General features: G+C 25.2%; 1 protein-coding gene across 1 annotated transcript in view; it reads left to right on the plus strand.

The window, feature by feature from the left end:
* The first annotated feature begins 1,490 nt into the window (after positions 1–1,490).
* Positions 1,491–15,251, plus strand: part of LOC117175432 (ABC transporter G family member 3-like) — a 27,279-nt gene continuing 13,518 nt past the window's right edge. Inside the window, exons 1-11 of the mRNA XM_033365139.1 lie at positions 1,491–1,578; positions 2,501–2,747; positions 5,793–6,021; positions 8,649–8,959; positions 9,067–9,265; positions 9,852–9,990; positions 10,071–10,404; positions 10,486–10,617; positions 10,682–10,910; positions 14,497–14,602; positions 14,706–14,877. Coding sequence (XP_033221030.1) covers positions 2,658–2,747; positions 5,793–6,021; positions 8,649–8,959; positions 9,067–9,265; positions 9,852–9,990; positions 10,071–10,404; positions 10,486–10,617; positions 10,682–10,910; positions 14,497–14,602; positions 14,706–14,877 — 1,941 coding nt within the window. The 5' untranslated portion in view covers positions 1,491–1,578; positions 2,501–2,657. The remainder of the gene's footprint in view (positions 1,579–2,500; positions 2,748–5,792; positions 6,022–8,648; positions 8,960–9,066; positions 9,266–9,851; positions 9,991–10,070; positions 10,405–10,485; positions 10,618–10,681; positions 10,911–14,496; positions 14,603–14,705; positions 14,878–15,251) is intronic.

Here is a 15,251-nt window from a genome sequence, read left to right on the forward strand (position 1 = left end):
TTTCAAAACAAAAACAAATTTTGATGTGTAAATAAAAATAATTTAGCTTCTAATTTAAAGAGAACAAAAAAATTAAAATCGTTCAGTTTTTAATTTTTCTAACTTAAAATTGCTTAAAAATGTATAATTTTGAAAATTTAGAAATTAATTCAATTTAGAGCTTGAAAAATGGTAGCGTAAATTTATATTATTTAATCAGAAATCTTTCTGTACAATTTATAAAAGTTTAAATTTCAGTGACCGTAAACAAATTTTGCGTACCCGGAAAACCCGGGAAATGGCCACCCTGTTTTTGAAGGTGACATGAAAACTTATTTGTCTTAGTTAAATATATTTAAATAACAGATTTTCACGAGACAGTTTGAATTTTTCAACTTTTCATAGTAGATTCCCCCCTCAGCGCTATGAAGTGATAGTAAATTCTTACATAAAATATATATCTTTATGTGAAAAGTTTTGTTATAGGTGATGAGTGATTTTTGCTCACGCCGATAGAGAAATCGGATGTCGTATGTTCTACTCAATCGGCCAGTACTGGTCCTTAGTGCTGTAACATTTTTACTTTCTCCTGCGCTAATATTGTTTATAAGATTCGCAAAGTTCTTAGGCATAAATATTGTTGTTTCTAAAGTCTCATGTGTTGTTGTAAAGTTACAAGAGAACATATTGTTAGGCAATTATAAAAAATTGTAATAGGTAATCCTTTTGTAACTTGCAAATCCAACAAAATGAAACTTTGATGAGGAAGAGTTGGATTAGTTAGACATGATAAACTGTACATTTAAAATTGTAATGACAGTTGCTCAGCTTAGATAGATTTAGAACTGATTTCTTCGCAAGATGGAATTTTTCAACTAAAATCATCATAATTATAAAGTCGAATTCTTCGAAAAATTTTGTCTGCAATGAAGAAAGTATGAATTCACTCTTTCTCAGTAGTAACTTGAAATTTGTACAGCACACATAATAGGAAATTTTTCCTTTTCGTTCCTAGGTTTAGGGTGGTTTCTTTCTTCAAACGAGACTAGCTGAAATAGAGTAATTTTTGTTTCTGGATTCCAGAATGTCAGAAAGTGAAGAAAAAAAAATTATTTCTGACTTTCACATAGATAGGATTTTCCAATTCACATCGAGTTTAATTCTCCAGGGTCAGCAAAATTTTCGTAGTTGAAGAGAAGGAATGGAGTTATGTTTTTATTTTAATATCATTGTAAATACCGACAAGCATATAAAAATACCAAACTCATTGTACGTCTGCGTTATTTATAAAGTCACTGTACGAAGTAACGAACAAAATAAAAATGTAATACGTAATTAGTCCTGTTAGAATTTTCACCTGGTTAGTTTTTTAAATTATAATTTAATAATCAAAAAATTTTAGGAACCAGAAATTATTATTTGAAAATAGCGCAAGTCTTCTCAGCACAAGAGTTCTGCATTGAGTTTGAGTAGGAAAAATATCAGACCCTCAGTTACGTCGAAGCACTCGTCGCGGCAGTAACTCAAGACCTGTTCTCAGAATGATTCCGCGAGTGATTCTCACGTGTGAATTTTAATTTTAAATATCTAATTTGAAGGGTAATTATTTTTGAAATAATAGAAACAAAAAAAGAATCTTTTAAATATCGCAGTCGATTAAAAACTTTATAGAAAACAACAAGAATACTGAAGTAAATCAAAATAAAAAAATTAAGATTAAATTGTTATTTTAACAATATTGATTTATTAATTTATTTATTAGTTTATTAATTTCAAACAAACCGAAATTAGTTTATTAAACTTAAAAGATTTGAAATTCTTAAGGGGGAAAAAATTATAAATCTATAACATTTTCGAATGTTTCTTTTATGGAGATATAAGAATTCATTTTTTTTTTGAGAATTTTAAAAAAGATAAACTTTTAAAATCAATTATCATTAATTATTTTTTAGGAATATTTTTAATTGATTAAAGTATATAAAATTTAGAGCAGCAATACTAAACCTGTTTATGCTCGCAAAATTGTAGTATTGTATCGAATGACAAGTTTCAGATGTCAATAACAGCAGATAAAGTAGAACAAAAAATGTAATTTGTATTAAGAATAAGTTGTGCTTAGTTGATTTTAAATAATTTTTTATTAAATTTTAAAAAGAGACATATGCCTTTGTTATAAGTATGCTAAAATCGATTCTGTAGAATTTAATTTTTTTTAAAGAAATCTAAAATTTTTATTCATGATTTATTTTTCGAATAAAAAATGCCTTTATTTTGAACTGCCTATAGGGAATTTATTGAAACAAGGCTGCAGGATGTGGTCTGAAATTGGATATATACACAAGTGGAAAGGCTTTTTTCACTCAAAGCAGATACAGTACCATAACAGTCTATGATAATTTAAATTTTTATTAATTTACAAACTTTCAGGAATGTAATTAATTTTTTAACTTTTTCAACGATTCTTATTTTATTTTTGAATCGAAATTTAAATTAATTTTTTCTTTAATTTGATAATTTAAAGGATAGGCGAAATGAAGTGAGTATGATTCAGGAAGAATTGTTTGATCTTTTGTGCTAGTCAGTGAGGAAAGCCGCAAAACACTGGAAACTGGAGTCAAGGATTGTTATTATACTGGAAGTTATAATTTATTAAAAAAAGGAAATTATTATTTTTCAAAATGTCTACTATCGATGAAACGGAACGACTCCTGCCCTCTACTTCAATTTCAGTTGGAAAACCAAGAGTTTCTTATCGATCAGTCGTTTTTGTGAGTAAACCAATTCAAAAACATGATTTTTTCCATTTTCAACGAGAAAAACTATTCTTTTATTTTGAAGTAAAGTGTCAAATGAATTATTTAGAGATTCTCATAGTTGTAATTTATTTATATAAAGTTAAAGGATTAAAAATTATAATAATTTAATTTATATAGTTGAAGGAACAATATAATTTACTCTTACAAATTCATTATTATGTTTGATTAATTACGTGATAATTTACTATTGTTTAAATTAAAAAACGTTTGACTATATATTTTTTAAATAGGGATGAAGTATAATAAAACCAAAATCATTCTAGTAATTAATTTCTATTGTCAGAAGATGAGAGTATAATTAAGTATAATTACATAACTTATTATGTATACTTTCAATTTAAAAAATTATCGATTCCCCTTCAAATTCGACAGTAATTTATCTGGATGGCCATAAAAAGGGATTACTTTTAAATAATGAGGGTGAAAAGACTTCTGAAGCCCCATCGAAATTTATGCTCTTTGTTGGCTTCTCACCAGCCATTGAGCAGAAGACAAGAATGATTTATTCCAGTCAGTGTTAGTTAAAAAGTTATTGACACTTTGATGAAACTTTATTAATAGGATTTTCCGAAAAAAAACTATTATTGAAAAATAATTGGAGAGACTCTCAATTACTTTAGTAAAATCAAAGATTTTGCTATTCAAGAGACAAAGAACATAAGTTTCATGTGGTAATCCCCACAATTATTTTCGCTTCATTGAATCAAAACCACATGAAATGTTATCTGTCATACTTTTCTGCAGCCTTTTTCTTATGAAGTAATAAAATTTGATCTTTTAATTAAACTGAATTTCTCAAATAAGGTATTTTTTCGAATTTTCATGCATATCATGCATAAAGTATTGTCCGTAGAATAAAAATGAGTAAATACTTTTGAAATATCACTCCTTCAAATTTTTACACTTGTCTTTAACTGTTAAATTAGAGCAAGGCAATAATCAATTAAATTTGAGAGAAATAATTATTTAAACCATTTATTATTATTTGAAAGTATATTCTTTTAGCATAATGCCAGAAAGTTGGAAGTTTTCTGAATTATTGAACTGTTTGTCTACTTTTTGCTCAGATAATAATTAATAAAATTTAACAAATAGAATTGTTTAAACAATTTATTATTTATTATAACTATCTCTTAGAGTAATGCTAGAAGGTCCGGGTTTTTTCTGTAAGTTTCAGTTTTTCTTTGACTTTTAGTCAGGAAAAAATAATAAATACTTATATTAATTTAAACAAAAATGCTCTTGATAACTACTTTAAGGAAAATTTACATTTAGTATGATCCATATACAAAATTTAAAGAATATTTCAATTTTATTATTTGTTCATACCTAAATAGCCGAAGCAAAGGTAAACATTTCAGTAGAAACAGCAACTCTCCAGCAATAATTGTTTAAGAGAAGATACTGATCAATAATAATATATTCTTTAAACAATTATTTTCCTTACCATGCATTAATTATTACCTCGCTAAGTGAAAAGTGAACAAAAAGTTTGAAATTTCGTGAAAAAAACGTAACTATCTAAAATTAATATAGGAGAAGATAGTTACAAATAATCATTTGTTTGAAAAATTATATTTGCTCAATTTTATTAATTATTACCTCGCTCTAAGTGAAAAGTGGACAAAAAATTGGAAACGTTTAGAAAAACCGCAACTTTCTAACATTATTCAAAGAGAATCTTATTATAAATAATAATAATTAATTCTTTCACAATCTAATTTTGTTACCTTGAATTAATTATTACCTCACTATAATTGAAAAGTGGACAAAGTGAAAAATTTTAGGAAAAAACTGCTACTATTTAACTCTATTCTAAGATAAAATTGTCAAAAACGTTAATAAATTGCTGAAAAAATTTATGTAAAGATGTATTATCAGTATAAAGTATTATTTTATTCATTAAAAACAACCTATATTTAAAATACCGCAAAAAATCATAATCAGCGCCAAAAACTCGCAAAACCTAATTTTTTATTTATGGGGTTTCTTTGGGACCCTATAAAACATATTTATAGGGGTGATATTTAAGAAATAATTTTGTTGGAAATTCATTATTTTCTCATTGTAATTGAAATTTCATCTATTTTGTTGAAAATTAATTTTTTGAACTGAAAATTTAACTATTTACTCTTTAGTTGGAAATTTTTTTTAGTTGAAAATTACAAATCTATTTTTGGAAAATTTTTTTTTTCTTTGAAGATTTGTATTTTTTGTTTAAATTAAATAAAACCTAATCTCTTTGGTATTCAAGATCAACTTTTGTATTCAAGATTCGTCTTGTTCGCTAGAAATTCATCTTCTTTGTTGAGAATTGATGTTTTTAGTTGAAAATTGGATCATTCCAATTATTTTTGATACATTTTAGTTTAAAATTCAAGTTTTGGAATTAAATTTTATTTATTTTTTTTATATAACTGTTTGGTTAAAAATTGATCTATTTTATTTAAAAAATCAACTTATGTATTTAGAAGATATATATTTTTTTAATCGTATTTTTTACTATGCACTGAATTTAAAACATATAAAAAGAGAATATAAAATCTTTTTTAATAATGATTCAAGTATATGAAGCTTAGGGACAAATTAAAAAAATGATTAATTATGTTTTAAGTATTATTTAATTAATCGATGGTGCTAATTTTATCTGGAAAAAACTGATGAAACTTGGAATTTCCAGGTGATTTTTTCCCAAGATTTGAGCAGACACCTTGATTAAACAAGAAACTGAAGATTTTTAATTTAAAATGTGAATAAAACTCTGTAACTTAGGCTTAGGGATCCCTTTTATTTAAAACAATTTGAAAAAGAATAAGTTGTAATGAATTATGATAGCAATATAAGGAAAATTTTTAAAAATGGAGATAAACTTTAATTTAGAAAATACTATTTTGATCGTTTTTAATTCTTTTAAGTTTCCTGTTATACTTTTTTCTCAAATTAATTTTTTTCAGAGGAACATTATTTGCTAAGAGAATTATTATTTTTTATTTTAAGGATTCTCATGTTGGGATCACATCCCAAAGTCACACTCCAGAAGCATCTTTGCAGATGGAACCGATTGACGATTCAGGTAAAAGTCTAGGTGGCGAACCACATGATAAAATTATTTACACTTGGAGTGATGTAAATGTGTATGCAGCAACCACAAATATACGTTTTTGGGATCGAATGTTTTGTAAAAATTCTCAGGGGACGATTCAACAAAAACATCTCCTTAAGGATGGTAAACATTTTTAATAATTGCTATTAAAATTAATGTAGATATAAGTTTAAAAAATTTAATTTATTATTTTATATTCATTTTTTTATTGTTTCAATTACAAAATTTTAGTTCTAAATGCTTAAAATATTACCTTCTTCATTATCAAGGTTTTCAAGCTTACAAATGAATTAAAATTGACTTTAAAGTTTCACTTTGCAAATAAAATTTTCAGCATTTTTAATTTGTAAACATTTTCCATTTTTGAGATTCTTTAATTTATTAGATAATGCATTTCATTGGCTTTTTCATCTTAATTTACTTGTATAATAATTTTTAAATACGGGTTTAAAAAGAAATCGTTGAATCTACGAGCTAACTTCAAAACGTAAAATTAGGTAATCGAAAATTTAAATTTTTAAGATTTAAAAACTTCAAGTCTGTGGTTTCATTTGAAATTTTGCAATTACGAATACTTTAAATTACTATTTTTTAATTTTCTAGAAATGAAAATGTATGATTTTTTAATTTTAATTGCTTAAAATTTGATATTGTTTCATTAATAAATTTCGTTTTCTTTTAAATGCATTAATTTTTTAATTTACAAGAGTGCAATTTCGCATTGTAATTAGTTAAATGTTTAATTATTATAATTCTTTATGTTAAATTTTATACTTTAATGTAATTGTTCCACAAATCAGATTTCTGAAAAAAAACTTTTCTATGATTTTGAGAATCAATATAATATCACTGATGATGTCGTTTTAAGTTGGAAACATTATTATTAACATAAAAATTGTGAAACATACAAAAAACATTCATTTTAACATTTTTTAACTATTTAATTTTTTCTTACGATCGTTTCTCTATCATTTTTGACAAATGGTAGAATTTTAATAAATGAAGTCTTAATTTTTGGTGAAAAAATTCTCCACATCTCTACTGTTTCCAATTCTGAAAGTAAACTTTTCTATTAATGAAATCTTTAAAACAATTTTTAAAAAAGAAAAAAATTTAAGCAAATAAGCAATGATTCAAATTAAAATTATTTCTAAATTATTGAAAAGATACATTAAGAAAAAATTCAATCACAAAAACAATTGTTTAAATAATTATATTGCCTAAATTTTCAACTTTTATTTATTAAAAATGTTTTTTCTGTTATAATGCATAACTCACAATATTGCTTTGATTCATATTATCATAGAAAACTTTTTTTGAAAATATCTGATTTTTGGTTCATTGACTTTAAAAGATAAAATATGAAATTTTCAGTGTTAAAGTTCAACTTTTTTTTTTAATAAAATATAAAAATAATTTTTTTTTAATCGCTTGCATTAAAAAATCTGAGTTATTTAAAGCGTATTTGGTGAATTATTAAGTTATCAACTATTTTTGATCGTTGTATAAAAATAAAAAATAATTACACTAAATTTTACTTACTATACAGTGAAAAAAATTGAGTTCCAATTCAAAAGGTCCTATTGTATAAATTTGAACGTAATAATGAAAAATCTAAATTTAGTATAAAAATTGAAGATTAGGGATCACCAAGGAAAAAGAAATCAAAAAAGGGGGAATAAGGAAAATTTTTTCACGAAAAAGTGAAAAATAAGGGAAATAAAATTTATTTTTACATGTAGAAAAGAATAATCTTTTTAAACAAAGGTTATATTTTTAAATAATGTTAAATTATTTTTGTTTATAATTTTTTTCATATTTAAGAATATTTTTTCTTTTAAAAATTCCATCATTATTAATCAAACCTTATAAGTATAATTAAATTTTTTGTCAAGGTTTGTCATTTTGTACTTATGTGCATTGTGTATTGGATGTAAAATTAAATTTATACTCTTTAATGTTCTTAAACTCAATTAAAAATAGTTAAATTTTGAGCAGTTTAAATATTTAAGATTTTAAAAATAACAAATTTTTATAGATTCAGAAAAAAAAATTTATCTTGAAAGTGTTTTTTCATAATCCTAAATCGTTTAATTTGAAATTGGTAAAAAAAAACAGTTGTAAATTTTTCATTGGCAAGATTTAAAAATAAAATAGTGTCACAAGTTTTAACGTTTTACTATAAAGTGCTCATATTAAAACATTTAAGATCGCAGTTGATCAACATGGAATATTCCATTTATTAATTATTTAATTTTCAACATTTAAATTTAAAAAATCACCTGATACTTTTTTTTAATTACTGTAAGTGTTCCAATTTTATATTGGATAACAGTTCGTGTCCAGGATGTTCTCTTACGATCTATATGTTTTTTCTTTACTTTATTTATTTAAAATTGATTTATTCAAGTCCTTCAATATTATAAAGATGCATCTTATTATTTTTATAGACATTAGTTTTATATTTGTTAATTTTTAAATATAAAAATTAATAACTAACATTTAAAATTAAAATATTAAAAGCTTAAATTAATTATAATATGCAGATAATTTCGTAAGTTAATACAAATTTCACTAAATGCGATAGGATATTCTAGTTTTGAATAGAATAATTTTGCAGATATTAAACAGAAAACATTTACTAAATTTATAGAATTTCTCGCATAATTCAACTTTTTGTTCAAATATCGTAACGAGAATTTCACAGAAAGAGGGGAATCCCTGAAATATTTGAACCCTGGTATTTTCAGTATGTGGAGTAGCATATCCTGGTGAATTACTAGTCATCATGGGATCCTCTGGTGCTGGAAAAACTACTCTTTTAAATACCCTAACTTTTCGATCTGGCCGAGGAGTCACAACTTCTGGAACTATGGCTGCAAATGGACAAAGAGTCACCTCCAGTGTTCTCACTTCCAGAATGGCTTATGTTCAGCAAGATGACCTTTTTATTGGTACCCTCACTGTACAAGAACATTTGCTTTTTCAAGCTAGGGTCAGAATGAATAGGCAAATTCCGTTTATACAGAGGGTACAGAGAGTCGATGAAGTCATTTCAGAGGTTCTTATTTTGCATTAAAAAAAATATTAACTATTTTTTTCACTTTTCAAATATTAGAAACACCTGTAATGACAAACTCCTGAAATAATTCTACATAATTTTTTAAGCTCGCATTAACCAAATGTAGAAATACCGTGATAGGAATACCGGGAAGATTAAAAGGCCTCTCAGGTGGAGAAATGAAAAGACTTTCCTTTGCTTCTGAAGTTTTAACCGATCCTCCACTTATGTTTTGTGACGAGCCCACTTCCGGTCTTGACTCCTTCATGGCACATCAAGTCGTTTCCGTTTTAAAAGCCCTAACAGGTATTTCTCTAATTTCTTTATAAAAAAAGATGAGCCCTTAAAGGGCAGACTTCCGTAAAATAACATAAAGACCGTACTGGGTGTTATGTACCCAAAAGTATTCAAACGGGTGCTGTGCCGACGGTATTGGATAGTTTTTTACAAGAAAATCAATTAATGATGTTAAATCTATCTAGTTTAAGCAGAAAAAGGTTTCATAACAGTTTTTGCAATTTAAAGTAGTAAAAAGTCATCTTCTTTCACTCTAAAATTCATAACTTTTTAAGTTTTTGATAATTTTTTTTAATACTCCCGAGATACGGGGCTTCAAAAATAAAATTAGTCTTATAGTGTTCGTTCCAAAAAACGTATTTATTCTGAAAAATAAAAGCTGCGTATAAAAATTATAAAAATCATAATGACGTGAAAATGACATAGAAAAGTAGGTTTTCATGTCATTTGTTAATCTGGCGCCATATGTTCCATTTTTTTTAATTTGGTACGTTTTGTTGAAGCGCAAATAAGTCACTGGGTGTTGAACACCCAGTATGCCCTTGAAGGGTTAATCAAATAGAAAAAATGTTGTGAATTTTTTATGGATTTACAGCACGTGGAAAAACAATTGTAACGACTCTTCACCAGCCTTCTTCTGAACTTTTTTCACTTTTCGACAAAATTCTTTTAATGGCAGAAGGGAGAGTTGCATTTATGGGAACTGGAGAACAAGCCTGTTTGTTTTTCAAGACGTAAGTTTAATTGATTTATTTTCTTTTCTAGTGCAAAAAAATAGTTTTGGTCTCATTAATAATAATTTAATGACGAAAAGTTTAGGAGCAGCTTGTCCAAGCAATTACAACCCAGCGGACTACTTCGTACAAATTTTGGCCGTTGTTCCCGGACGGGAGATTTCTTGTCGTCAAACGATCAATACAATTTGTGACACTTTTCAAAAAAGCGCCATGGGAACGAAAATTGCCTTGGAGGCTGGAACAATTCAGGGTGAATACGAAGATTTAGTGGATTGGAAAATTGGATCTTCGAGAGGAACTTCGCCATACAAGGCTTCCTGGTGCGAACAGTTTCGAGCAGTGCTCTGGAGATCCTGGCTTTCTGTCATCAAGGAACCAATTCTCATCAAAGTTAGGTTCCTACAAACTGTGGTACGTTAAATTCGATAAATTTCAATAAAAATATATTATAAAAACTTCAAGAAATTTAGAGATATAAAATTTATTTTGCAGATGGTGTCTCTTTTGATTGGAACCATCTTCTTTGGACAGCGTTTAGATCAAGATGGAGTGATGAATATTAACGGAGCCATTTTTATTTTCCTCACAAATATGACTTTCCAAAATGTGTTTGCAGTCATCAATGTGAGCAGAGAAAATCGTATTTTTTTTACGAAGAATTTGCTTTTTAGTTTTCTTTTCTTTTCAGGTCTTTTGTGCCGAGCTGCCAATTTTTTTACGAGAACAACGGAACGGAATGTACAGAACAGATGTTTATTTTCTCTGTAAAACTTTGGCAGAAGCGCCAATATTTATTGCTGTACCTCTTATTTTTTCATTTATTTCCTACCCGTTGATTCATCTTTATCCTAGCATCGATCGTTTTTTCATCGCTGCTGGTATCATTACTTTGGTAGCAAATGTCGCTACTTCATTTGGTAAATATAAATGTAATTTAAAATTTTCATTATTATTACCGGGTCACAGAAATTTCATTTTAAATTATAAGAATCGTGGCAATTAATTTATTTTGAAGATTGTAATTTCTTTAGAATATATTTTTTTGCATCCTGAGTTAATGGGATAACCACTGAAGATATGAACGTGGTAAAGAGCATGGGATATTGGTTTGCTACAGGTAAAATATTGTTATGGGAAGTGGTAGCTATATGTATCAGGAACGGCTTGATCATTTTTTTCAAATAAGCAAAAACATAACTAAAAATGTAATCTTTAAAGATTTGCCTAAATTCTTAGGCAAAAGGATTTTTTATAATAATTTAAATATTCAAATTAAAGAAATTGATTAATAAATTATTTATAATATAGATAAATTATATTAATACCAAGTTTGGAAATAACATTTATTTTCAGATGTTTACCATTTTTTAAAAAATAAGAACAATTTGTTACTCAATAAAATTAATAAAATTTATTTCATTTTTCAAATTACAAATAAATTTTGTTTAATAATTAAAGTAAGTAAACTATTAAAAATTGGATAAGAGAACAAATACTTAATTTTTCATTAAGAAAGTAGTTTGCATGCATTACTGGTTTTATTTTATCTAATTAATACTCACTTAATATAAAATATTAGGGAATATTGAAATTATTTTGAGTTGCAATTTTTTTGGTTTAAAAATTAAGTTTGAGTTGCGTCCCTGAATAATTGCGTGTGTCTGGAAAGAATTATTAAGCTTGCGATGTGTCTGAGTGATATTTGATGCGCTTTTCGAATGCACACATGTATTTACTTGCACATGATAGAATTACGTCGTTCTCGAATTACGCGGCAGTTCAATAGACATGGTTGTGATATTAGTGATATTTTATGGTTTATCTATAACGACATATCCTTTCTGTATATAAATATCATACAGAGTTATGAAATTAAAAAATAATTTCTACTATTTCTTTGGTATCAAACGCAAAACGAAATTTATTCACAATTTAATCTGCTATTCAAGATTTTCCACTTTCTTTAGCTCTAGAATCCAAATTTGCTGTTAAAAAAAGACTTTTTTCAAAATTTCAAAATTACTCCATTCTAAAAGTATTATAAATATATAAAATAGAAATACACAAAAAGGAAATTTATACGAAATTGGATGTTCTATTCAAGTTATTCCACTTTTTTGGGTTATATAATCCAAATTTGCTATTTGAAAAAGATTTCTTTAAAAATTTAAAAATTTAAAAATTACTCCATTCCAAAAGTAGTATAAATATATTTAATAGAAAACAAAAGAAAAGAAATATGATTCAAATTTTATTTGTTATTCAGAGCATTGCACTTTTTTGAGTTTAGAATCAAAATTTGATATTTTAAACAGATTTCTCACAAAATTAAAAATTCTTTCATTCCAAAAGTACTATAAATGTATAAAATATAAAATGTAAAAAATTGTTCAGGTTGTCATGGTTTTAATTTGAAAATAGTTTAATCCTTCCAACTTTATATTGCTCAGCTAATACTCAGAATTTTTAATAATTTAGTTTCAAATTATAGTTACTAAATTTTTATTTTTTTCAAATTTAGGTCGAGTGTTACAATATTTAAAGGTTTATTTTTTAATCCTCCGCATATTCACAATATTAAGTTTGAACATTAAAAAAAATATCGTATTTAAAATTTTTTTAAATCAATTTGATCATTTTTATTTGTTTTCAATTGTTTAATTTTTAATGCTTCGTATTTTCAGCTTCTTCTTTGAATTTTTCAATACACAATTACACATTTTTCTGTTTGGAAATTTTTATAATCTTTAAGAAATTTTTAAGAGTTAAGTTTAGGAGAATAAAAATTATTCAGTCTAATTTTAAATTGTGTAATTAAAATAGTTCAAAAATGATCTAATCAACAATTTCAAATTGTGTACCATTTTAATTAATCTTCTTTTTTTTAGCACCCACTTTAAAATAGTTATAATTTGAAAACTTGTTTGTTGAAATTTTTAAATTTGACTACTGCAAATTATGTTTTGAAGTGCTTGGAATAAAAAATAATCTATTTTATCCAAGTTTATTTAAAACATTTTAATTTGGGACATTTAGAAAAAAATTGTATTCTAAATGATTTAAATTTATTATAGTTTTGTGTACATATTAAAATCTTACAAAATTTAAGATTTTATTTCTATTTTTGAAAGTTTAATTTTAAGCTGTTTTGATTTTTCAATTTCGTGCCTATATTGGAAAAATAAATGTTGTTATTTTTCACGATTTCTAGCGTGAGTCTTTTAAGGCCTTTACTAGTCGAATTTAAAAATATTCTATTTCAAATAATGTGAATTTTTAGTTATTGGATATTTCGTCAAGGATATTTTAAACAGTAAAAAATTGGTCTAATTTGCAATTTTTAATTCTGTAACTTTGTAAGGCTTTAAATCTTAGAAATTTCAGGATTTTTTTATAAAATTTCAAAAGTTTAATTTTTAGCTCACTTTTACCAATTTTTTTGTTTTTAAATTATAGTGTTTATAATGGAAAGCTAAATTTTTAACAATTTCTAGTATGAATTGTTAAAAATATTTTCTTATTGAAATTGTGCAATTGTCAAAGATTCAAAATCAGTTAATTGCTTAACTTTCAACAGTCGAATTTAATCATGTTCTAACTTAAATTATTACATTGTTTAATTATTTGATATGTTTACCAGAATATTTAAAATATTTTTTTAAAATGGGCTAATTAACAATTTTAAGTTGCGATACTTTTTAAATCTTACAAAATTTAAGATTTTATAAAAAATTTTGTACGTTTAATTTTTAATTGGCTCAATTTGAAAATTCTTAATTTAAAAATTATACTGCCTATTATAGAAAACCAATATTTTTAATTTTTTTCTATTTCTATCGTGAATCTTTTAAAATGTTCTATTTTAAATAAGTCAAATTTTTAATTGTTTAATATTGTCACAAGAATATTTAAAACAGTTCAAAAATGATCTAATTAACAATTTTAAATATTGTATCTTTTTAAGATTTTAAATCTTACAAAATTCTAAATTTTATATAAAATTTTGAGAGTTTAATTTACATTTGGTTCAATTTCAAAAATTTTAATTAAAAATTTTTAATTGCGTCGATTTTTAAGGTTCTAAATTGATCTTTTGAGTTTGAGCATATATCTTTCAGTTTAAAATCTTTACAATTTCAAAAACTTGTTTGTTGATTTTTGAACGTTTGCGACTTCAAATACTTTCAGCTTGAAATTTTCTAATTCTGAAAGATTTAAAATAAATTACAATTGTTCAAATTTCCACAGTGGAATTTTGAAACTTTCTCTTTGAAATAATTTCATTTTTTTATTCGTTGGTATTAGATTTCAAAGTGATTTTAATTAAAAATGTCGTCTTTTAATTGAATTTATAACAATTTTTTGTAAACAGCAATTTGAATTTATTTCGAAAGATTTTATATTTAAAAATGTGCAATTTTCAAAGGATTTTTCTGCTTTAAATCTTACAATAACATCAATATTTTTCTCTTTTCATTCAATCAATTCGATTTTTATTTTCAGGATATCTTATTTCCTGTGCAAGTTCAAGTATGTCTATGGCTCTTTCGGTAGGACCTCCAATCATTATTCCATTTTTACTTTTTGGTGGTTTCTTCCTAAATACAGCGTGAGTATTTTATATAAAAATTTATATTTTTTCATGCGCAAAATGTATTATATTCTTCTGAATTAAAAAATAAAAATATAAAAAATCTGTTTTTCTCACACAGATCCGTGCCAAAGTATTTCAAGTGGTTTTCGTATTTATCCTGGTTTCGTTATGGAAACGAGGCTCTACTTATTAATCAGTGGTCAGAAGTAGATTCTATTGCTTGCATTAGAAGTAATACTACCTGTCCAAAATCTGGGGATATGGTTCTCCAAATTTACAACTTTAAGAAAGTAAGCTTAAACAAAATATTTAAGTTAATTATTTTCAAAATAAAATTAATCGAAATATAATAAAAACCACAATTCAAATGAGAAAATAATTCGGGACGACTGAAGAATACCGAAAAATAAAATTTCCGACACTGTACAATTAAGAGTAAATTCTGTAAATTCCTGAATTAAAAATTGCTTAATTATCGAAATCCCGAATAATAAAATTCCTGATAGTTTATAGTACTACTTAATTTTAAAATTCCCGAATTTATGCAATTGAACTTTTTTAATAAATATTATTCATTTATTAAAAATAAAATAATCAAATATTTTTGATGTTTAAAGTTTCTAAAATCATCGCTTGAATTTAAAATAACAATAATTGAAGAAAA

Source organism: Belonocnema kinseyi, chromosome 6 (assembly GCF_010883055.1).
Source record: "Belonocnema kinseyi isolate 2016_QV_RU_SX_M_011 chromosome 6, B_treatae_v1, whole genome shotgun sequence".
Taxonomy (NCBI): domain Eukaryota; kingdom Metazoa; phylum Arthropoda; class Insecta; order Hymenoptera; family Cynipidae; genus Belonocnema; species Belonocnema kinseyi.